The sequence below is a fragment of the Acromyrmex echinatior genome, chromosome 3 (genome assembly GCF_024713525.1).
Source record: "Acromyrmex echinatior isolate Ae372 chromosome 3, ASM2471352v2, whole genome shotgun sequence".
Classification (NCBI taxonomy): domain Eukaryota; kingdom Metazoa; phylum Arthropoda; class Insecta; order Hymenoptera; family Formicidae; genus Acromyrmex; species Acromyrmex echinatior.
In genome coordinates, this window is record NC_141854.1 from 16,383,527 (window position 1) to 16,408,492 (window position 24,966).

Here is a 24,966-nt window from a genome sequence, read left to right on the forward strand (position 1 = left end):
TACACATAGTTGTTCATATTATATTATTTTGATAATTCATCCATTCATAAGCGTACAAGATTTTACATAATTATAAAGTATATTCCTGTATCATAATCCGATTAATGTGACAAATTTTTTCATATTATTTTGTAGGGTATTTGCAAATCCTTCTAAAATTAATAAATTTAATAATACTACGTACATTTTCTGCTATTTTTAAAAATCAGGAATCGATTACAAGTAAAAATTATGAAAATTCTTGACATAATGTAGACAAGTCCTTAATCTTTAATTTGCAGCTGCAAATAGTTGACAAAGTCAATAAAGAAACTCTACGAAAAAAATAAAATTAATTAAATGCAATAGATCCATGTATATTTTTATAAAATAATAAAGTTGTAGTCACAAAATCGAATAAAATCAAATAATTCTTTGATAAAGTAGGATGATAAAGTAGGATTATATGTATTATAACAAAATATCTAATATATATTAAATATAGATACTAAAATAATAAAAAAAATAAGCATTATATATATATATATATATACACATGCATATGTATATGTATATATATTTGTATATGTATTATATATCTATATGTATATAATATTAAATCGTTCAACGATTTGTCATTTCAATAGAATACGTGAAAATGACTAGATTCGATTCTTTAATGCTTCAGTACTGAAAAAAGTTAAAAGTTTAATACACGTATATACATGCATCGATAGCATATCGGATTATTGCACGCATATTAAGTTCAAGTTCTGTAAAGTACGAACTTTAGCTAAAAAGTTAGCTTTGCACGCTGAGCAACTCTTGGTCGTACCTTTTTTGGTTTTTTTTTCCGCAGGAAGAAAAAATCTCATTTAGAGCAAAAAGTCTCGCTAAACACTCTGCTGATTATCGGTCAATCTACAAAGCGCGAGTTTCTATATTCCTTTATGGCAGCCTATAATGAGTAAAATTAGCATATACAGACAGTATTCTACCGAAATCGTACAGTTTATAATCATTCGTCGTTGCTATCCTATTACATGCTATATATGCACGAGACTGTCGTAATCGATCAGCACCAGTGAAGAAAACATTGATCACTCGTTATCAATAAGTCTTAGAACTGGTATATAGTATCGAAATTCTTAATACGTTTCAAAGTACTAAAGTTCATCAATTTGTATGTATCGGTAACATGTATTTTGCGATCTACTGTCTCCGAGAATGATCCGCGTCTTTCGATCCCTCCCCAGTATCGTTCGTGTCTCTCGGATGATCCTTGGAATTTCTGTCTTTGAAATCGCGAGAATGATAATAATGATTGCTGTCTCTTCGCGATGCTTGACCTCTGTATTTGCGATTGCTGCCGTCGCGACCGTAATTGCGATATTCGCGTGATCGATAAGATGGTGATTCGAAACTAGCCGCTTCCGCTGATTTCACGCTACCATTCTGAAGTTGCGGTAAAACGGTCGAGTCTGTATCTGCATGATGATCTTGCTTCTCGTGCCGATTCGTGCTGTATCTGTAATAATTCAGTTTTTATATATCCTATCCTTCAATGTCTCGTAATAACTCCTTAGACTTTTATTGAGACTTTGAGATAATAAATTTTAAAAAGTTATAGAATCAAATTCTGTACCTCGGTGATCTACGATGCCAATAGCTCGGTATTGGTAACGGTGGAAATTTACGAGAGTTTTGTTCCTGTGTCGTACTCGTGGGCGAACCACGATTGTAATGGCTATTATTACCGTCACGGGAGCGCCCACCTCTGCTTGTACTAGCATTGTTTGCTGAAGAAGCTGCACGTAACGAAGCTATTTCCTTTTTTTGATCCATATTTTCCTTGTGTAACCGTTTCACCATCGCGTATGATTCCTCTAAAAGTACAACTAAGCTCGCTTGTACGGGATCCCCGACTTGAATTCCAACATCTGTTACTTCGATTTTGTTCTTCTGATCTTCTGTTACATCCAATCTTCTACAGAATAAAGGAAAGAAACGTTAGCTTACTATTACGGCGTCTATGTAATATATTTTCGTATAAAACTAACTTTTTTTGCTGCTCTATAATATTCGACAAGTACTGGTTATGTGTTTTTGCCTCTTGCAATGATACCTTAATGTCTTGTAAGTCTTTCTCCAAAAGTTCCACTTGCAGAGGTGTTACATTGACACATATTGGGCTACCCTGTAAATTCAAATAAAAATTGAAATCTTTATATCGATACTCAAAATACATTTTTTGAGTGAAAAGTGACAAAGACATAAATATTATAAATGCTCATAATAATATTATATCATAAGTACTTTTGATTTCGCAAACCCATTTCCATTATCTTCGGGTGAAGAAGGACTGCTAGCCGCACCATAGGGTGTTCTTTTGGAAAATACTAATTGAAATTGCAGATCTGCAGAGATTTATAAAATGGATTAGGACCAAGATACTCAAGGAAAGTTAATATTTTTATTACCTCGGTTTCTTTGACGTAAACATTCTATTTCTTGGTGTAAAGCAACCAAAGTTGTCTGATGTTGTTCCTGTAAAAATTTCATGTTCTGTTCCAGTTGCATGACTCTATCTACATTTAGACCTTGATGCCTAACATGTGCGAATCCATCATTTCTCTCAGTTAAAGAAACCAGGTCAGGTGGTGCTTTCTTTCCCTATAAGAACAATTGTACAATTCAAATTTGGAACCTTTTTCTCTTTTATTTAAATAAATGGTCAAACAAAAATATATTCTCATCTATGAATTTTACAATATGTACAAGAATTTATGCTCCACAGTACCAACTGATAATTAAAATACAACTAAAGACATGAACATATTTTGATTAAATTAAAGAGCAATATTTAACACATTGTACTATAACATTTAATGAAAATATAAGATGACTCACTTGAGGGAAGGGCACTGTTGGTAGTTTCATTAGCACTTTAGATGTCATACCGAAGTTGTCAATATTAATTAGAAATTAATTGTCAACACCCTAATTGCTTCGCCCTTGTCTATTTTTATACTTATTTCTTCCAACGATCCAAGAAATATCACGCGTTCAAACTACACATCAACACGATCTTGCGGCTTAAACTTGCTAGCGCAAATGAAGCTTCTTTACGTATTCTAACGTAAGCAATCTGGAGGAAAATACATAATTTCACAATTATATTACTCGCAACAAATATAAAAATCTAAATATTGCTAAAACCCATGAAAAATCCAGTTAACACTTGCGATCACACTGAGAGACATTTGTGCTGTTTCTCGAAAACATAAATCTAAGGAGCCATTTCATCATTTGTTTTGCATTTGTGTAAGTAAGTGGAGGAAGGAGATGAAGAAACGGTAATAGCTATTAATCGAGCGTTACTGTGTAACTATCTATTTTTAGATCGAACACGTCGCAAAATCGACAAAAATGTACTTTCTTTTTAACGTGATTGTCAAAAAGGAGACATGGATAATCATAGGATTTAAAAACACTTCCCTCGGAGCCTACAACTTATACAACGCCATGCCCAGTGGGAGTCTATGCTTAAATGATACCGAGAAACAATTCGATTGCGAGACAATTAGTAAGAATATCGACACACCGCGTAAAGACTATCGTTAAATGCGTATTCGAGAAAATTAATCTCATGTCGATCGGGCCACCTTACCGAGTATACTCGAGTGTCTCGAGCTTGCGGGAAGCATTCGCAGGACGAGAAGCGGATAAATTACGGAGTACAGCGAAATCTGAGGGTTGAACCGGTTGAATGAGAACGTCCTGCGCGCGCAGCGTTGCGTCACCATGTCGTCACCGATTGGCCAGAAACGTTCAAACGTGACATGATCCGAAGCGCGAGACTCGAATGGTCCTCGACGCGATTTCATTGCAACGATCGTTTTCCTCGTAAACACGACAGATGCGACCAGGGAAGAACTCAAGAACTTGGTTGGCCGATGTGCAATTTTACCTTCGCATTTTCGCGCCGTCGTGAAGAATCACGAATCAATTTCACGTCCGCCATTCGAATCCCGCGCGCTTTTCACAATCGACGAGTAGTCGGCTTATCGCAGGGATGCTCAGCCGCTTTCTCGCATCGCGTTGCTTCTTCGCTTCGTTCCACGAAGGCCGTTTCTCGTCGCGATGAGACTCGCCTAAATTTAAGTCAGGACGAGTAATTATCCGCGAGACGTTCGCATCAGCGATGCATCAGTAAAACGGATGGAAAGTCCACTTTTTGAGAGCGTTCCACTTGACGCTCGTAACCGCTCGCAACGCTCATGAAATAATTTCATCCTTGTTGTTTATCGATTGTTAAACAAGGACAAATAATACTCAAGAGCGTTGCAAGCGCTAAATGGAACCTTCGTCGAGGTTCGCGTGGAAGTCGAGGGTTGAGCACCGCGATTACACCCTGTTCATCACGGGGTGTAACCCGCGCCGCCGAATCGCACGAGTATTGATCTGCGGCGCGTGGCCGCGCCCACGTCTTTCCCGATCATATCTCACGTAACCAGCACGCTTTTCAACGCGTGAACGACAAAAATCTACAAACCTCGACGTTTAATTGCTTCTCGTCTTCGTCGTCCTGCGAAAAATTTTAATTTTTTTCCAGAGCGCTTCGATTCAACTCATTCAACTTGGCTACGTTTAGAAGTTTCATCCGAGAGCGACCATCAGGTAGCATTTTGTTCTTGTTCAACAGTGAATAACAAGGAGATAAAATGATACCTGCACTCGGATAAAGTCGGTTTCTGAACATAGTATTTAATTGGGTTCGCTACAAGTTTTCGGTTTAAAACTCATTCGAAATTCGAATCGCCATTTTTTTTCCCCTCGAGAGATTATTGAGAAAAAAGTTTTGATCGAGCATCTGAATTATTGTAAAGCCGGTATATGAAGCGTTGATATCAAAATGCAAGCTTCAGATTGACCGTCGCAACAAACTTGCGATCGGCTTGCAACTAATGTAGAACCGGTTTATTGAAAAACGCTTCATATATCGATGTCGAAGTGCGATCGATATACATATCAATACATATATATAGCGATTCAGTAATTCTCTTCGTCGGTTCGGATTTCCGTTTGCGTTTCATCGCGAGGGATATCGATCGAGTATCGTTGGAACTGACCTTGAACCCACTCTGAGAATCCAACAAAGGAGAGACATCGATTGATTCGTGTCGCGCCAATTTCAGCCTGTACGAACCGGACGAGGAACTCGCATTCCCAGGTCCTCCGCGTTCCCATGCAAGGAGTTGTACCACGGCGTCCTGTTTTTTAAAATCGTATTTCCCTCCTTTTATACCCATCGTTTATGGCACGTCCGAGGGGACGCGAATAAACGCGGACCCCTCGGAGTATCGGACATAACCAAGGGACAGGATGTCACTCCTCTTGAATCCCGTGGAACCCGTTCACCTGAATGACAACGAGACGGAGGATTCGTACTTTTCTGGAAATGAGAACGATGATTATAACTTTAAGGTAGATTATGCAGAATCTCGGAATAATATTTAACGCTCGTTTTGCATTTATATCCCCCCCTCCCCCACTAAGTAAAATAGCGTAAACTATTCCAGTAAACATTTCAGTATCAACAGTAACAAGACATCAATGTTATAATTGTTATTTGTTATATAGTGAATTCTCTCAGTCACTTGCATTATACACTAAATTAGTGCATATTAAAAACTATACATGAAATTAGCAAAGTTAAATATAGAAGCATATAAATATTTTTTATAAATAATATCCTATAATAATAACAGTGTCACATTGTTTAATATATCAGTATTATTTCATGGTCAAAGTTGATTATACATTATACCACTGCATTTTATTTTATATAAAGCAGCTGTTTAATGTACACTAATCCAGTGTAGTGCGAATGATAGTAAATTTATCACTCACAATTAATATAACACCAATTTCTAGTATATAACATCACATTATAATTTTACATTGAACAAAGTAACTGTTATGTATATCATATATTATATTATATTTATATTGTTGAGCATGAAATTATAATATTAATATTATATTAGTTGATGTTTACTGGGACATTTTAAAAGTTGGGTGTTTATATTAATATCAATAGGTGAGAATTATATAAACATTATATAAACATTACAGGATGTTCAATCTATATATTTTTTAGAGTATACACTAACTGTTTGTTTATAAATTCAAAATCATGACAGATTGATATCATCTCCATTAAACTCAATTTCTGATATAATCTACAAAAGTGATCTAACAATAAATTGCTAACAAAAATCAAATAGAAAATCTGTCTCATTTCATAATAATATACATATATTATAAATTATTATAGAATGATTATGATAGCTGATTCTGTTCAGGTTTTGCAGTTAATCCGCTATTATTTGTCTATTGATATTTTACCAAGAAAATTTGTAATAATTTCAACAGATTTGACTGAGAGCTATTTCATAAATTGTAATTTTATCACTGATAAATGATATAAAAAAATTTGTTCTTCTCTGTTAAAGTATGTGCCTACAAATCATTTCAAGTACATAATAAAAGACGTACGCAGACAGAGATGTCGGGAGCAAGAGGAAAGCGTGTGGACATCGTTTGTCAGACAACAAGAGTTGAATGGTTACAACAAAAATGGCATCCATCCATCTGTTCAGAGCATCAAACAACTGTTGGACGAAGGTATGAGGGAGGCGGATAAAGAACTTATGAAATTAGAGACAAATATTTTGCCTGATGAAGAAAGGAAAGAATATGATAAAACTGGAAACAATCAGAAAAGAAAGCCGAAGGTAAGCGAATTTTCTGTGAAAATAATACCATGAGAAGACTGATTGATTAAATTGCTAAAGCTCACATAATAATAGGTAAATAATATCAGGGACTCGACTTCGAAGAAAGCGCCCATTATGAAAGACACAGGGACAGGTAGCACTAATTTGTTACTTACAATTCCTGAAGAAAATAATGCTTCAGCTTATGAGAGGAAGTATCAGTCTGAGGATTTCAAGTCGTACACTAGAAAGTCTCGCTCTGGTCATGTAATACCACGAAAAAAGCAATCTTCGAGGCAACTGCATCATGCGATTAACGGCACCGAATACAATTCCAGCCCTGAAAGTAGCGCATGCCACAACGACATTGCAGATGGAATCATTTATGTACGACCAGATCCGTTTACTATGCACAAAATCTTGATGATGCAAAGGAAAGTCTGTGAGTTATTGGATGAAATAGCATTCAGACTGGGAAATATTTCGGCGCCGGATGGGATTAAGGATCTACAGAGGCGGCAGCAGTGCGTCGCCGAATTTATTGTTCGATTCTCGAGAAACTATCTATACGATCTTAATAGATACGTCAAGGATGTCCAAAGGCATATGTGCGTTATTTCACCACGCGCGATAATAAGGCCGAATCACAGAAATTTGGGACTTCACATGCATGCCATTGAGCATAAACTTCTTGCTGCTCATCAATTATTGCTGCACGCATTGGTTGCCTATTGTAAACACATTCCCAGTTCTATTCCCAAAGGACATCCTGGAAAGCTTAAAGAGATACTACAAGTGGTTCTCGATCTGAAAACTATGTGTGATAGACTCCACTTAAATTATTTCGATTCGGGGGACACTGATGTTTTGTCGTTGGTAATGTTATTTATTAATATAAATTTTTTGATAACTGATGATTGATTGGAAAATATTGCATCTTTTACATTTTATAAAAACACAAAAGACATATTCAAATTTGCATAGAAGTTTTCTCTTTAATTGCAGGGGAAGGAAATTGAAAGCAAATGCAATGTCGTTTTGTCAAAATTCAAGCTATATGCGGATAATGATTTTTTAGATACTAATAAAACCTCATCAATAGCGTCCATCACTCCACATTCAATGAATAAAAAACGACTCAATCGTAAACAATTATCTAATCGATTCAGTATGTACAGCGCGGATACCAAAATTTCCAAAAATATTTCTAAACCCAAAACAAGTATGTAAAATTATTTTATATATTAATAAGTTAAATGTATATTTGCGTATGTTATTTTAATTTGTAAACTATATGCATTATCTTTTAGATTATCATCAAAAAAATAAAAAATATAATACAATAAAAGAATCTGTTAAAAGAATCTCTAACGAGCCAATATTGGATCAGCCATATCCTAGTCCTATAACATCTATTAAAGATGCAAATCAAATAGACAAAGTTAGAAAACATAGAATATTTGCAAAAGAAGAGGATGTAAAAACTATGATGGATATATTACCCATAGATTCAGATGTAAACAATTTACACGCACAACAAATACAAGACAGATTTATTGTAACATTAATGTTCAAATATGTTGTTTCAAGATATTTATTATTGTCTATTTTGCAGGGCAGTAATTTTGAAACGCAGGAAAGACATAATAATGCGATGCTCACAAGAAGAATATTTAAAGCGCCAAGAAAATATTCTAGCAGGTCGCAAAATCAAAACCAATTAGAAACGATAGAAAATATTGTCAAGAATACGTCCACAAATAACGATGATGAATCCATGAAAAGAGAGCCGATGATTACAAAGGAACATTTATCTAACTTGGTGCCAGTTATAGCAGACTTCATGTCTTTTGTTTCTAATAAGGTGAATTGCAGCAATGTTACATAAATTATTTCTTCTAAGAAAAAACAATAAAATTATTTAATTATCTTGGTAATTACAATGTATCGTAAACATTAAAAATTTATACGTAGCAAAATGAATCAGAAACAAGACCAGCTTATTCTAAAACTATGACGAAGACACTAATGAAATTTTTACAAAAATATCAATTGCCTAAAAACATGAACGCAAAAATCAATGCGAACACAAGCTGTGACGTATGTTATTCAGACAGCAGTGAATGTGAATATGTTAAAACAAACAGGTATGAATAGACACGTATTTTATAAATACACTTTTCCTTATTTTTTCACGTTTGATAGATTAAGAAATTAGGTTCTAGTTAATATTTTGTTTTTAAAGAACTTTAACTGAAAGGCGAAAAAATGGCGAAAATATGCAATTGATTTGTATGTCATCGATAGAAGATGCATCAAAAGTACCTCGCTATTGCGATGCATCATGCCAAGCGGATTATGAGAGCTTAATGGAATTGCCGGATTTTGAAGCAAAGGTAAATTGTAAACAAACAATGAAAAATAATTAAAATATATCTTGAGAATCAAATGTAAAATTGTGATGATTAATATTATATTATAGATAAAGGAAGGAAAATTTAGGATAGATTCGCTGAATAATATCGAGCTTGTTGTTTCCGAGGAAACTGAGATGAATTTTTTGAAATATAGATGCGAATATCAACGATTAATGCAATCGATTCCAATGTACTCTAGCAATACACAAAATAAACCATGGGACATTGTCGCTTGGTAAATATAACACTTACTTTGAAAACTTTATTCTCTAATTGTGTTTACAACAAATGATATTATTGCAGGATATCTGATAAGCTCGTAGATGAATTGATAATAGAAATAGCAAAAGAGCTGCAAATAGATGACGTCATACAGAAGCTTTTCGAGTTAGAATTCCAAGAATTCTAACGTTAATTGAATTCTAACGTTGCTTCTTTGTCAAAGAAATGCATAAAAGCGGAGAAATGCATAAAAAGAAATCATATAAAAAAACTTTACTTTAAATTTGAGAAATTTTATATTATAAATTGCTAATTTTGGAAAAATATAGTATTATAATTTTTTTAAATCTCCCGTTTTTTTTCATTGAATGATAGGAGCAGATATTTTTTTGAGAGATGCATTTAAATATGAATACATATTTAAATACTATATCACTATAGTAATACAAAAAATATATCTGTTCGATTTGCCATCACCAAATTAGTAGAAAATATTTGTGGTAGACATCAATTGTGTCTGCATTAAACATATTTTACCAGTAGAATTTATCAACATAATCTAACAGAAGATTGACAGTAAAAACTAACAAATCAGATAAAAATCTGTTATTTCATGTTTGAGAATGGAATATATCCTACTGTCATTTTACTGACAAAATTTGTAGTTACACTCGCAAAATCTTTTTAACAGATTCAGTTTTTATATAAGATTATTTTTTTAATTTTTAATCCATAATTATATAATAAATCGAAATAAAATAATTACGAAATCCTTAAGTTTTTCTATGAAAAGAAACAATCTTAATGTTATTAAACAATCTATTGGTAAAGTAAAGCTAATTAAGTTTGCACATTTTATATACATATGTAACAAGTGCGTAATGTTTCCGTCAGCTGATCCATTACAAAAAGAAACGCTGGCTCGGCCGGCCATCATCGCGCATGTCTCGCATATATAGAACATACCAAAGAGAAGAGGATCTTCTTTAATACATATATATACGTACGATTTTTGAAGAGCGGTATACATAATTTTTAGTGTCATGCTATATCAAAATACAGTTATAAATTTTGTATACATCGTACATACGTTCAATTAATTCTGATAAGTCACAATGAACCGACAAGTTGTTTTGAAACTATACAAGGACATTCTGAGGTATGGCGAAACTTTAAGGTTTACGAATAAGAAGTATTTTCGATACAGAATCCAGACTGCTTTCAGAACTAATAAAGATCTGTCTGACGAGACAGCGATAAACTTCCAATTGCAGGTAATCACGCTATTGAAGCGCGAATACTGTTTATAACCTCAATGTTTCTAACCTATAAATCACTGTTGCAATATTTCTTTTAAGTATATTACGTTGAATAATCCTGGAGTTAAAAGCAATATATTTAATCTAGAGAAAAAGTTTCAACATGTATGGAATTGTATTCAACATATAAAAACAAAATCGATTTGTTACATTCATGTATATATATATATAATTCTCGCTTTTAAAATGAATGTTTGCTTCGTTTTTATTTATATATTAAAGATATATTTTTACACAATATATATATTATTTTTTTAAATACACATAAAATGTCTAATTTTTTCCAATTTAAATTTTAAATTTTTGCGATATTATGTAGTTAAAGCTTTCTGTTGATTCAGAATTAATTTATTTCTTTATTTCTTCTTTCACAGAAAGGTATGAAATTCTTGGAAGCTAAGAAAGTGGTTTAAATCATCATTAGGTTTACTACAATGAGAGACATTTTATGAAAATAATAGAAGATGTTGATCAAGTCTGTATTGACTTGTCTAAAAGTTCCCAATAGCATTTTTTTCCTGGTCAGCCGCAACGAATTCCTCTTGTTAGGCATTGTGTTCAATTCCGAAAGCATACAAGTCCGCAACAAATCGTTTAAACGTTATCTCGATTACTCGAACGTTCCTAAGCTGGATGAGATCGATCTGGAGGAGCAATTCATCCGAGGTAGTGGTCCAGGTGGCCAAGCGACGAACAAGACGAACAATGCAGTCCTGTTAAAGCACAAGCCCACGGGACTTGTCGTCAAGTGTCACGAGACAAGGAGTCAGTGGGATAACAAGAAACGCGCGCGTGAAATCTTAGTGACAAAGCTTGACAACTTGCTGAACAAGGAACGCTCCATTGAAGCTCAGATACATGCTCTTGAGAAAAAAGAGCAGGCGCGAAAAGAATATAAGAGGAAAAAACTAAACGAAATGAAGAAAGCGTTTCGCGAACGTGAAGGCTTGACGTGACACGAGGTTGATCTATGTACATTTCTTTTAGAATGTAAATTGATTTAGGGATAAATAAAATTATATGAAGAGATAACTTTTAAAGCACTAAAGAGAGCCAACTTATAAATGTTAACTATAATTAATTGAATCTAACAGGTAAATAAATTTATGAGTTATCTAAACTTTGTTTTCAGAAATACAAAAGCTCCGTTTTATTTTTAAACTTTAAATAGTCAATTATGCTATATATATAATCTTTATTATTAACTGATTAGATTAATCATCTAAACTATAATTAAGATAAAGAACACTAAACTTGAAATTAAATCAGTCTATTGAACTTGTTGATCAGTTAGTTATAGACTTGTACAATTTAATTTGTACTCTCTCTCTCTCCCCCCCTCCCTCCCTCTCTCTTTCTCTCTCTAAGGGAGATATGGAAAAAAGTGTAATGAAATGATTTTTAATGGAAAATTTGTATATCTTTAATAATAATTTCTCTTTCTGAACTCATGAGCGGCTTACAGCAATTCTGCTTGAAATAATGTATATTTGGATATACTGGAGAATTGAAAATATAGAATATTATCTTTAATAATATACACAATATAACGGAACATATGTGTGCGTGTCTGTATGTATATGTACGTGTGTGTGTGTGTGTGTGTGTGTGTGTGTGTGTGTGTGTGTGTGTGTGTACGTGTGGTGTGTGTACATCTGTGATTACAATGTTATAAAGCTGTATGCAGTCTTGCGCACTCTAAAATATAACATACTCTAAATAAAAATAATTCTTAATCATGATCTGAATGAAACGACTATCATCAAAATGGTTCACAATTTTCGTTTGTATGAAACGACGAGAAAGAAAAAAGAAATAGAAAATAAGGAACGACATGGTACTAGTAAAAAAGATGTAATTGTTCTGTCTCTGAGAACACAATGACCGCATCTAAAGTATGTACACAGTAGGATATACCGCGGGTGGGGAGTGTTAAAATTAACCACCTGAAAGAACGTCACTAAGTAGAATGATATCACTAAAGAGAGAATATATATATATATACATATATATATATGTGTGTGTGTGTGTGTGTATGTGTGTATACATATATATATATATAATACTATGATGCATGTTAAATACTATTCTACGTACACAAATAATATTTTTATACACAATGTACACATTGGTAGAACGAGATATCGGATCGTGAGATCGATAAATGACCACCGTTGAAATCTAAGCCGAAGTACAGCCTCTTTCTTCTTCGTCTTTTTCGTTCTCCAGGTCTTCAGCTATTCTTCAACCACCGTCCAAAATGCCCGCGACCGGACTTAACACGCTTCTTCGGTGGCTTGGGATTCGATCGCGAGCCGACAGAACTTCTCAACCGTCTATTACTCGCCACCGTCACCGTCGACAGTATACCGTGATCTATGTCTATTTGATCGTCGATCTTCATCATTCGTACGACTGGTTGAAACTCGATGCTAGAACGACGCTGCTCAAGATCGCTGGACGATATTATCGACGGACTGATGCGCTCCGACAAGGCGCATTGATCTATCGACGGATTGGACGATTCTTGGATGTTATCTGACGATGAAATGGCTTCACTTTTACGCTTTACACTGCCGCGCACCCCAGAGCTTGGTGGCTGTTTCTTATTACACGACGTAATACTCAAGTAGGCATCCTTTTTACAATTTTCGTCCTCGTATATCATCCCGACGCGATCGGATGACAAATTGGCATTGTTGCGGGTGACAGTCGTTCTCGATTGACGTTTTTTGGGGTAAATCCGCTTTCGCGAGCCTATCCGACCGCGCCTCGTCGTGGCGAATACAATACCGTGACGACGTTTCAACAATTCCCCCGTGTCGGACGAGTTCTCCTCACAATTGCCGCCGCGGAGCTGTCGCTTCGACGACAACTCAGAATTAGAATTGTGGTGTTTCTTAGGAACTATACCGGTCTCCTCTTTTCTACACTGTAACTGCAGATTGTCCTGATTCTCGATCTCCGTGTCTCGTAATTCGCAGCTATCGGCACTAGTAACGGTGACATGCTCGCGCTGTCGTTGCTTTTTAATATGCGACGATTTTGCGATCAAGTTCTCGGTGATCGTATTGACATCCTTTCTGCTTAACAAATTCTTCTGATTCTCGTGATTCTCATCGTTACCTGAATCGTTTTCCAAGACCTTAATTTCCGATAAATCTTTTCTACATGGATAATCTTTGTTCGATAGATGAGTTTTATTCGTCCCATCGTCACAGGCGTTTTCCGAGACGGATTTCTTATAGTTGTCCGTACTCGCTGATAGGCCCATATTGTCACCGCTGGCAGCCTCTATGTTTTTGTCCTTTTTCGCGAGCGTCTCGTGATACGATTTTTTAGACGTAGTACAGGTTTCCAACGAAGCGTCGTCATCGTTTTTCTGACTGACACCTAATCGTTCTGCAACCATCGGTAACGCGTTGTTCGTCGACGTTGTTACCGCGTGAGAATCTATCCTCTCTGTGCTCAACGTGTGACGTCTAGAAAAATCAGAATAGAACTTCTTCTCCGCCAATGATTCCTGGTCGCAATCCGTCAATATTTTGTTGTTTGGTTGTATTTTCTTCTTCATCTTATTACCGACCGGCCAACCAGTCCGATTTTTTCTTCGTTTCCGTCGTTTCAACGGAATGTCCGCGTTTACCTCACCACATTCTGAACTAGCACACGATGAATTATTTTCCAGACAGTTGGTAATGTCTTGACAGTTGTCGAGCAATTCCAGTAGATTCGGTGGTGCACCTTTTGGTAAGTTCGTTTGACAAAAACCATCGGCTTGCGCCAAGTCGACATCGGGCTCAAATGAGTCGTCCAACTCGGTCATACCTTTCGCGCACAACATCTCGTCGATCGTCTTCGCTATCTCTTTTATCTCCTCGTCCACATCCAATTTGAGATCTGGTTTTTGTTCGAACTTGGGTGTGTTTATGCGCGATCTGACGGGTGACGATTCTTCTATCGTAGGCAGAGTCGATTGTTGTTCCTTTTTACGGATTATGGTAGACATAATCGCCAACGTGGATGCATGACAACGCGGACTCTTTCTTGGCGAGCGTCCCATACATCCTATACCGCGACCTCGGCCTCTCCTCCTACTGTTCTCGATTCTGCTCTGTGCTTTCATTAACGTTTCGTGAAAGTTTTCAATCTCGTACGGCAGAAGAAATGGCTTCATCTCCTCGCATTCGCTGAAACAATGCCAAAATTCGGCGCCTGTGTCCTGACGCTGATACGTTTGATACCACGGCTCAGACATAGGTATAGATTCAAAAGAGAACTGCATCTTCTCGATCTCTGCCGATGGCTTGGACGGATAAATTTTCTGGACAACGCCGTCGGCCTGCAACTTGCAATCTTCCGGTTCATGTGTCAATCTCTTCGCCGTCCCGTGTTCCCTACCACCATCCATGGCAGTGTCTTTAACACCAGTCAATGGAGCCTGGTACCTTAACCTGCTGCCAGGTGTCTCGAATTTGTAGTAGTCGGTATTGTCTTTGATGAACGCTTCGGCCTGTGTGCGTCTTCTTTTCCTTGCTCTGCCTAGGTGCATGGAATCCTGCGAGTCTTCTTCGATAATCTCTTGCTTAATGGAACTGGAATTTAACGATGAATTCAGCGATATAGATGAATTGATAGTGTCGTTAGGCTCGCTTTCCGTATCTCTTGGCAGCACGCTACTCTGCTCGCTGTCACTGGTTCGCTCGCTGGAATCGTCTCGCTTTGGCTCACCGAACATGAAGGATTCCGCCTCATCACTCAACAAAGATAATTCTGATTTCCTCACACGCTTAAATCGCACTACTACCGGCTTTTCATTGGATGGCGCCTCCTTCTTCTCTTCGCTCTCCCCGTCCTTCAATGTCGCATGTTGCGAATTACTGCCTGGCACCGCGCTCGATCGCAGCTTGTTACCCAACACTTCCACTTTGTAATAGGCACGATTATCCTCTATCAAACGTTCTTCCACCGATAGTCGAGCTCGACATCGACCTCTGATATTTCTGCCACCCCTCCGATTCATGCGCGGATGCTTAGACTTCATGTGACGAGTATTCTCTCCTTGCGACGTTTTCAGGTCCCTTTGTTCGCTCTTGTCGTTATGCCCATTGCAAACAATCTCATTGGCATCATTCAACGAAAACTTTCTCGCATCAGTTGTCATCTTTTCTGCTTGCAACGCACAATTGTCTCTCTGAAACGGATCGTCTTTGCTTCCAACAATGTAATTATTATCAACTACATCGACTTCTTTTATCGTACACTCCACAACACTTACGTTTTCATCACCATTATATTCGTTTTTATTATTAAGATAATCTGGATCCTCCGATATGTGACGCGAATTTACAATACCATTTTGCGCATTTCTATGTACGACCGATTGTAATTTTGGTGGATCCAGATTACTATGTTTATTATTGATATTATCTTCCTTACTGTTATAAAACTCGGTATTGTTCGAGAACGGTCTGATTTTGTAGTCTTCCTGCTTGGGTTCCTTAAGGATATTCTCCGTGTACTTTTCATCCGGGTCATCTTCCTCGATCCAGATAGTACCTTTTGAGCGCTTTTTGATGGTAAAACCTTCTAATTTGTCATACAATTTCTCGCTCTTGTCGACCTCATGCCATGGACTGCCCTTAGATCTGAGAAGATGTCCGCTCTCGTGTTTCGAGATACGAGCACGCAGATTATGCGATGAACTTAATTTTAAATTAAGATTTCTACGCGCACCATTCACCATTTTTATCCCGTCGACAGTAAAGTTATTTAAAGTTTTGGTGTTTTTGTTAACTTTTTCCTCAGGCAATACATTATGAAGATTACCATCTCCATTGGGAAATAAGTCACAGTCTTTCCTATAAAGTAACAGACAAAAATAAATTGTTATCCGAAATACAAACAATAACTGTTTATACATGATACATATTATATTGCAAATATGAATGATTCTTTTTACATACAACAAATATTAAACTCCAATAAAAAATTAAATTAAAAAGTGAATTATGTAAGATTTTATTTTTTATTTATGAATACTTACACGATATCCTTTGTTCTGTTTAATTTTAAGAACGCTTCCACATTGGCGCCCGCGTTGATTAATGTATCCAACGACAAAAAATTGTCATCGTTCCCCTCAAAATTCAAATGTTGCTCGCTTTGCACATGCTTCGACAAATCCTCATAATGAATACGACAAAGTTCGCAATAACCAGCTACCAGCTGTTCCGTTCTGCGGGCACGTGCAGCGGTGGCACGAGGTCTCCGAGTCATTTCTTTACCCTGTCCATGCGAACAAAATTTAATCATTATTTTCTTAATATAGAAATTCGATTAAATGACTTTATTGTTTATCGATGTGCTATGCTTCATATAATAGGTATAATGTACCTCTGCCTTATTTATAGATTCAATATTCCTCTTATTCTCCTTGACCTCTTTGTTTATCAATTTGCTTTCTCGTTTTTCTTGCTTTTTTGTGTCGAAAGGACACGAACCAGGATCACCGTCGAAGTTTAATGTGGGCCACGACGATAATTCCAGAAACACAGGTCTGGTAGCTCTATAAATAGAAATGTAATATGTGAATTTTATAAATACAAAGACAGATATATATAGAATTAAAATGCCGTATAGTAATGATAATTACTTGTAAACAGAGTCGAATTTGACGTATGGTCTTTTCAAATGTTTGACTCTCGTCAAGTTATGCTGATTAATTTGCTTCACGTGAGAAGTATTCTTGATAGATTCATAGATCTTGTCAAGCCAAGCCTGAAGCTTATCCGTTGTCCAAATAGGAATTCCCCAACTGTGGGCGTTGTTTAGTGGATCCACGGAACACTGTTGTGGCTGCGTCAGAGCACGTTCCAACATTGCATCCACCCGCGATTTCTATCAAGTTAGAAATATAAAACAATTTTGAAATTATTGTATCATTGGAGTACTGATTTGCAATTTATTTCCATACGAGAAACACTACGTAATATTTATAAAAGATCAAGCAATATCAAGAAAATCATCAATATAGTATAGTACTGAGTTGCAACATAGCATCGGAACCATCTTGATACCTAGAAAGAGTTGGAGGAAGAATATATTACCATTCTCCTTTTCTCTCTTTCTCTCTTTCTTTCTGAAAATTCGATAGGATAATATATATAGAAAAAGAATTCTGTGTTGTGTCCATATATTTATCTTTCTTTTTCTACTTCCATCAAAATAAAAGATCAAAGAGATTTCGCCACATGCTTCATCCAGTACTAATATGTTGATGAAGAAAATGTACAGTAATAAAATGACAGATAGTATCGATTTTTTTTTATTACAATATTAACAGCAGTTTTTATACGATACGATTGAATGTTTAACATAACTTATCTCCTGTAATGTTTGATACTTACAGATCTTTGGGTAGTTTGACCCCGCAGAGTAGAGTTGGACGAGGGGCATTCAGAACTTAGTAACGGTGTTGGGGGTGTGGGAGTTGGGATTTCGATGCTTCTCAGTGAGCGGAGTCCTCCGCTGCCACCACTGATGCAAGCCCATCTAGGTCTCTCAAAGTTTGTATGACCTGCCTTGTCTATTCTATCGCTGGCTATAAGATTCACACTGCGTACTAGAAACAATTCGATCGCCTAAAAATAAACGATGTCAAGTTGAAAGAAGAAATCAGGTAAGATATAAGAAAGAAATGTAGAGTTATAGCAGAAGCGGACAGGTAAGTACGTACAAGCATAAGATACAGATTCAAATGATCAAACTAACATACACAACAGATCACATTGTTTCCAAGCAAAACTCGGAGGGAGAGAGAAGGAGGGGACTTCTACCTAGGCTTCTTAAGCTTCTCCAATACAGACAAAGGAGACCTTGGCGATCTGTCGGATCGAGTCCGCGCGATCGAGTTGTCGCTCCAGGCGTCTCGCAAGCGAGCGTGCATACGAGTGATAGTGACAGAGACAGTCCGACAACTTTCGAGGAAGTTTATCGTTTGCGCAACGAGTAAAACGTCGCTGCGCGAGCACAATGTACACATACATACGTGTGCAAGTGTGATGCGCGATGCCTGGGGGACACACGGTCACATCGTGTTACGCTGACGTCAAGTGATTTCGCGGCTTTCCTCGGGCGAGCAACACGGCGGCAGTGACGGTGACGGTGATGGTGACGGTGGCAGTGACGGCGACGACGGGGGCCGATCGTTACAGAGAATACAGAGAGGAACGCGATTCGGCTGGGAAGGCGCGCGGCGCGTGCCGCCACGACTGGTCTTCATGTAGCTGATGCCGCCACTCGCCGCTCGCTGCCGGTCGCATAGCGTTGTTCTAATAATATTACACGGAGCGTCGGCCGCCGCCAGCTGTCCCTCGTCCAAGGCACCGGGAGGTAGACGCGAGGAGACACGTGGAGCGGTCCCCGGCGTGAGTGGCGACGTTCGCGACGGCGGCGACGGCGCATTCGACACGGCGGACTCGAGCGAGGACGCGTTCGCGTCCTCGAAAGTCACGAGCGCTCGTCGCCTGTCAAACGCCAGCGACGCGCGACCAACCGCTATGCTATGCTCCGCTTCGATTCGATTCGACGGCGACTCAACGGCCGAGAATGCACGATCTATGCCAAGCACATTGGGAGTATTCGGAGTACTGGGATACGTTGTGTTGATGAAGCGCGACAAAGGGGTGTTCCGACAAAACGGACGGACGGACGGGAGGACGGCCGAATAGAAACAACTACGAGACGCGACGCCACTTTTAATTCGCACGACGCACTCGCTGCGACCGATGCTTGTTGGCTCGTGGCGGACAACTGTCACGCACAAAATGGCTATTCGCCGTTAGCAGCTTGGCATGGGGGCCTGGAGACGGCGCGCAAGTCCACTCCTCTCGCGCCCGACGTCGACGGCGAGGACACGCGCGCGACTCCCGTCCGTTCGCGTCGTCGCTCCGTCGCTCGTCGGGCGCGTCGCGTCGCGTCGCGTCGCGTCGCACCGCGCGACGCCGCCATTCTCCCCTCGCCACAAGACTTGACTTTTCGAAATTTTCGCGCGTACAGTAGATAACGCAGAAAACGATTCCCCCCGCGGTCCTTCAGATGGCGCGAGGCGCGCCGGTTTCTCCGCGATTTGTTTGTCAACAGACAATGAACAACAATGAATCTCTGCAACGATTCGTAACGTCGATCATACGTTTGACAGCTGTTCTATTAATATGCCGTTGCGAGGCGACTTTGTACTTGTGTTCTCCGCGTCGCGAAGAATTAGCTCGTTCTGTTCATTCCCCGTTGGACGTTAAGGCAATAAAAACGATCTGGAGCTTACAAAATGCCGTTTTATTATTTGTATATTTTTGATAGATATATCAAGCGAGATATATATTACTGAAGAAAATGTCGCGGTATGTTTAGATACACATGAAATTTATTTACATCTCTAGAGTATGTTATATCATTTTTCTTTAATAATTAATTTCAATTTCTCAAATTCTTTTTTCTAATCCCACGGAGTAATTATACAACTTTTTCTCTAGAGAGGAAACGTGAACATTTTTATGTGTGAATATATCTGGTTTTTTTATGGCTGAAGTAATATTAAGTATACACTTGTGAAATTTAAAGATTTTTCATTTGCTGTTTAATTCATGGCTAGACTTAATCTGATGATAATATAAAAATTGTGTTTTTCTATCTATTAATGTTTTTTTTATTTATGTGTTGTGTATATACATAAGGATGCATGTTTTTTATTTCTGCATTAAAATTTTCTTTCTCGCTTTCATTAAATATTAAATATATACCTATCTCATTTCAGCCTAGTTTTTTCATTATCTAGTTAACTTGTAGTTTAGACTATATTTACTTGATATAAAAATTATGATTTTCTGGCTACGATTAATCACTAATGATTTTGAATAATTTTAAAAATTACGGGACTACAAAACTATTATAATTTAGTGATTAATCATAGCTAGAAAATTATTATTTTTATATCATCACCAAGTGAATATAGTCTAAATCACAAGTTAACTAGATAATATAATAAAAACCCAGGCTGAAATGAAATAGGTATATATTTAATATTTGACGAAAGCAAGAAAGAAAATTCTAATGCAGAAATAAAAAACATGCATCCTTATGTATACACACAATACATCAATATTTTCACTTTTCATGTTTTCTAGGAAAAAAGTTATAGGATTAACTCCACAAGGAAAATTCTCGACTCTACAGATACTACGTTACAAAATCATCGGCCCGCATGGAGAAACGTATATTATCTACTCTTCATACGCGTGCAAACGTCCGGTACGATGCGCGAATTTTTTACCTCTTGCATTCGCTTCCCGTCTCTTTTTTTCTTCCTACTTCGTCTCCCCCCCTTCTTCTTTTTGAAGTCGTGAGCTTCGCGTATCACTCTGAAGATGGCGCGGGACGGCGAAGTTCGCCGCGGGAATTGTTTGTCAACAGAAAAATCGTTCGGTCGGGAACCACGTCCGTCGAAGTAATATACATACGTATGCGGCTAACGTCGCGTCGTCGCTAAAGCGACGCGAACGTTGCCGAGAGCGGCTTGAATTTAGGGCGTAGCCCCCGCGCGCACGGCGTGGCACAGCGCGGCAACGATGTGTGTTATCGCCTCGCGTGAAAAGACACAGCCGGCGCGGACACGGACGCATGGAAACCCGCTTCCTCGCACGCAATGCTCGGTCACGTCCGCGAGGGTCAGCCCCGCGCCGCGCGAGCTTGGCTCATCCGTCTCTTTTTCTCCGGACGCGCGCTTCAAGTAAAACGAGTATCGCCTTCGGAGAATAAGAAAGAAAAAAAAGGAGGATGGTGCGGTAAACGCGGTTGAAGGAGACAACTTCACGGCACTGGTTTGCGCGACTCATATGGATCACATGAGCGCGAGTAGGCCAACGTTTATGGAAAACGATTCTGGTACAGTCTGTGTGAAATTAGAAAATTCATATGAATGTGATCATGTTGATAAATAGCTGCATTCAGCTGAAAAAGCAGCTTTGTAACTATCGTAAAATTCCTTAACATGATTAGTCTTGCCCTTAATTCCTTATTGGATCTATATGTATAAACCAATCATATTAAAGAATTTTACAACGGTTGCAGAGCTGTTTTTTTTTTGTTAAATGCAGCTTATAGTACGTTAAAAATATATGAACTGGAGCAGTCAAGATTGCGAGGAATTAATCGAACATTAGCAAACCGAGGATAAGTTATAGCACAACTTTTTGGCATAACGAACGAACATATTTTTTTCTATCGGAGGTTACTGTTACGTATTGTTATGACCTAGTTACAAAATAGAAGTAAAAATAAACGCGATTAGCTGTCAAGCGAAAATAAAAATTGTCTCTTGATAATTCCCTTTATAATACTGTGCATATTCTTCTGTAATAAGAGATATGTATATATAAAGTACTGCTAACAATTTCATACTATATATATATAATAGAATATACAGGGTGTCTCACAACTACCGAATTTCCTCTTAAGAACATATTCTTGAGGTAATTTTGAGACGAAAATCCTAATACAAAAATGTCGAGGTTACAATAGTTTTTGAATTATAATTAATTAAAGATAGTGTGTAATTCGAAAACTATTATAGCCTCAATATTTTCGTATTAGGATTTTCGTCTTAAAATGTTCAAAAGAATCCAAAAATAATAATAGAGGTTCTAAAAGTAAAATGATTTTTTACTTATAAGCATTTAAAGTTAGTTTATAATTCAAAAAATTATTATAGTCTCGACATTTTCGTATTAGAATTTTCGTTTCAAAATTATCTCAGGAATATGTCCTTAAGAAAAAATTCGGTAGTTGTGAGACACCCTGTTTTATATATATATAAATATAAAATAGGACATACATACTATATATAACAGAAGAACAAAACGATTTCCTTTTTACCAAAAATATGTTGTCTCGTGAATGCATCATATCAATAATTTTCTGTCATAAGTAGGGCAAAAGGTAAATTTAAATTGTCAGTAAGTTAACTCGGAAAAATCACGCGAGATTCGCGAGTCATTAGAGTGACCTGGTAAGGTCCGTGCGCGAAACTTTTCGGGATCGAGTTTGCCGTTCCGAGTTGTTTCCGAAATCAGTTCGATAATCGCGCGCGTACTCCGTAATATCGCGTGGCAACGAGGTTGGTTTGAATGGCCGGAGAGCGCATCGGTCGCGAAGAGACGGACATTCGAATTTTTTCTCGTTTCGCGCGCGCGCGTGCACGTGCACGTGTACATGTATATGTGTGCGTCGCGCTCTCTGTAGGGGAGCGAGCGCAGATTCGAGCGGGCGTTACGTCGAAGCGGCCGTAGGCATAGTGATCGAAAATGGCGGGAAGAGAAGAACGGGAGGGAGGGACGGGGGGGATGAGCGAGAGAGGGAAAGAAAGAGGGGAGAAGACAGAAAGAGAGGCAGGTGGAGAAAGTGAGAGAGGGGCTCGCACACTCGCCCGAAATACACCAAAACGCTCCGACAAATCGATAAGCGGCTAGAAACGAAGCGGGAAACGTGGGTTACGGGCTACCAGAGCTACTCTAACGCAGCATCGAACAAACGGGAGATGAAAATGTAAACTCACACCACCCAACTCCCTGATCTGTGCCTCTAGCTTGGTCGCAATAGCATGGTTCTTTATGTCCAAATAGAACGACTTCTGCTCCAAAGGTTGCAGGCCCCTTCGTATACGAATATCTACAAAAAAAAAGTTTTAAAAATCTTACTAAGTTTTTCATTGCGATCAATGCCAATGATTGTTTTGTCACACCTGTAGACGCGTTGAGGCGTGACAAAGTTTTTTTTCTTTTTTTTTTTTTCAATTTATTATCGATCCCAAATGAATCAACTGAGCGTGTAGAGCATTAGAAATATTTTCCACGGATTTTTTTTTTCCCGAGAAATACATTACAAGAAGCGTCCACTTATAATATTTTAGTTGCTGTCTTACATTCGTACCAACCGCTGTACAAATCACATGATACAGACGAATTGGTGCAGCCTCTAATCAAGCGATAATAACAGTCTTGTTACTCACATCCAGAGAACGTACTATAAGACGGGATATATAAAATGAATCATCATTACTATTTGCACTGTACAGCGAAGGAAACGCTGGTGATCGCTCAGAGTACTGGCTTCAGCATCGGCAAAGATTCCATTAATTTGCATGTAGCGTCCAAGCTATGACAAATTTGGAAGGCATCTCGGTCTTCTGTAAAACAACTCGAGTTCCTCAGTGACAACACGTAACAATATGTACGTAACAACCCGTCTCTTTAGTCTCTTCGCCGATAAAGATACTCCGAGTACTCTCAGTGATCCCTCGGCGTGTATTTGTGTATGTACATGTACGTGTGTGTCTGGGTAGAGAGACAGGCACGTAACGTGTGTCAAACACAGTCGTGCAAACGTCTCTACATAATGTCCATTAACGGCTAAACAGCCGGCACGGCGGTTATTATGCAATACGGAATTACTCGTTCCAGGACTTACCTGACTTTCGTTGCAGATCGAACTTGTTTTCTCTCGACGGTTGTCTGAGTTGCTGTTGTTGCTGTTGTTGCTGCTGCTGCTGCTGCTGCTGCTGCTGATATTGGTGCTTGGATGGCGATACCATTCCTAAGCGATGATGATGCAGCACCGCACGACGTACTGCAACGACGTTATCCCTGACTCACTTATGTCCCTCGTCCTCGTCGTCGTCGGCGCACTTCCCATCCTCATCGACACGCCGAGTAACGTCGCAGAGGCGCGGTCGCATGCTCCGTCCTCGCTCGTCTATATCTCACTCTCTCTCCCTCCCACCTTTTCTCTTTCTTTCTTTCTTTCTTTCTTTCTCTCTCTCTCTCTCTCTCTCCCGTTCTTATTTGCTAGAATGCGCGCGTCACAGTTGTACACCTAGGCCGAAAACACTATATCGCGATTACCAATCTACGTGTCGTCGACCGACGTGATCAGACTGCATCCTCAATCAAAGCGAGATCACAGAAATCCAAATCGCTCGCCCACTCGTTTCACACTTCCAAGCCTTCCCGAGACTCGATCAATCTCGACAGTCTCGGCACTGTAAACTGAAACCATGTACGCTGAAGTTAGCAGCAAGAACGGGCGGCGACGAACAGTGGGCACGCGAGTACAAAATGGTGCAGGATGGCCAACTTCAGCTCGTTCGCTCACAAATGTCACGATTGCTATGACTTGGAAGATAATGAGTTATTC

General features: G+C 38.3%; 5 protein-coding genes across 9 annotated transcripts; 3 read left to right on the plus strand and 2 right to left on the minus strand.

Annotated features, from left to right (window-relative positions):
* Positions 1-6: 6 nt before the first annotated feature.
* On the minus strand, positions 7-5,252 carry LOC105151603 (uncharacterized). Of its 3 annotated transcripts, none has more exons than XM_087404887.1 (7): positions 5,112-5,252; positions 2,890-3,127; positions 2,460-2,652; positions 2,296-2,396; positions 2,040-2,176; positions 1,625-1,966; positions 7-1,507 (listed from the first exon to the last, which is right to left on the minus strand). In XM_087404887.1, the coding sequence occupies exons 2-7, from the start codon at positions 2,935-2,937 to the stop codon at positions 1,192-1,194; spliced, it is 1,137 nt and encodes a 378-aa protein (XP_087261013.1). In that variant the 5' UTR covers positions 2,938-3,127; positions 5,112-5,252; the 3' UTR covers positions 7-1,191. The 3 variants fall into 3 exon arrangements, with proteins under 3 accessions (XP_087261013.1, XP_087261012.1, XP_087261014.1); XM_087404886.1 differs by lacking the exon at positions 5,112-5,252 and adding an exon at positions 3,650-3,798; XM_087404888.1 differs by lacking the exons at positions 2,890-3,127; positions 5,112-5,252 and adding an exon at positions 3,650-3,788.
* Positions 5,253-5,325: 73 nt separating this feature from the next.
* On the plus strand, positions 5,326-9,747 carry LOC105151079 (uncharacterized). Of its 2 annotated transcripts, XM_011064590.2 has the most exons (10): positions 5,326-5,466; positions 6,498-6,779; positions 6,855-7,637; positions 7,767-7,983; positions 8,072-8,277; positions 8,377-8,625; positions 8,736-8,908; positions 9,007-9,157; positions 9,244-9,413; positions 9,482-9,747. In XM_011064590.2, exons 1-10 carry the CDS (start codon positions 5,365-5,367, stop codon positions 9,585-9,587), a joined length of 2,439 nt encoding a protein of 812 aa, XP_011062892.1. In that variant the 5' UTR covers positions 5,326-5,364; the 3' UTR covers positions 9,588-9,747. The 2 variants fall into 2 exon arrangements, with proteins under 2 accessions (XP_011062892.1, XP_011062901.1); XM_011064599.2 differs by lacking the exon at positions 5,326-5,466 and having other exon boundaries at positions 6,586-6,779; positions 6,869-7,637.
* Positions 9,748-10,515: 768 nt separating this feature from the next.
* Positions 10,516-11,289, plus strand: LOC105151063 (mitochondrial ribosome and complex I assembly factor AltMIEF1). Its single transcript, XM_011064548.2, has 2 exons — positions 10,516-10,674; positions 11,094-11,289. The coding sequence occupies exons 1-2, from the start codon at positions 10,516-10,518 to the stop codon at positions 11,130-11,132; spliced, it is 198 nt and encodes a 65-aa protein (XP_011062850.1). The 3' UTR covers positions 11,133-11,289.
* Positions 11,184-11,767, plus strand: LOC105151067 (mitochondrial translation release factor in rescue). Its single transcript, XM_011064564.2, has one exon. It carries the CDS (start codon positions 11,184-11,186, stop codon positions 11,673-11,675), a length of 492 nt encoding a protein of 163 aa, XP_011062866.1. The 3' UTR covers positions 11,676-11,767.
* A 350-nt stretch (positions 11,768-12,117) lies between these two features.
* On the minus strand, positions 12,118-24,869 carry LOC105151055 (uncharacterized). Of its 2 annotated transcripts, XM_011064528.2 has the most exons (7): positions 24,241-24,869; positions 23,330-23,442; positions 18,129-18,362; positions 17,375-17,619; positions 17,116-17,287; positions 16,766-17,007; positions 12,118-16,580 (listed from the first exon to the last, which is right to left on the minus strand). In XM_011064528.2, exons 1-7 carry the CDS (start codon positions 24,362-24,364, stop codon positions 12,953-12,955), a joined length of 4,758 nt encoding a protein of 1,585 aa, XP_011062830.1. In that variant the 5' UTR covers positions 24,365-24,869; the 3' UTR covers positions 12,118-12,952. The 2 variants fall into 2 exon arrangements, with proteins under 2 accessions (XP_011062830.1, XP_087261010.1); XM_087404884.1 differs by lacking the exons at positions 23,330-23,442; positions 24,241-24,869 and adding an exon at positions 18,770-19,674.
* Between the last annotated feature and the right edge of the window lie 97 nt (positions 24,870-24,966).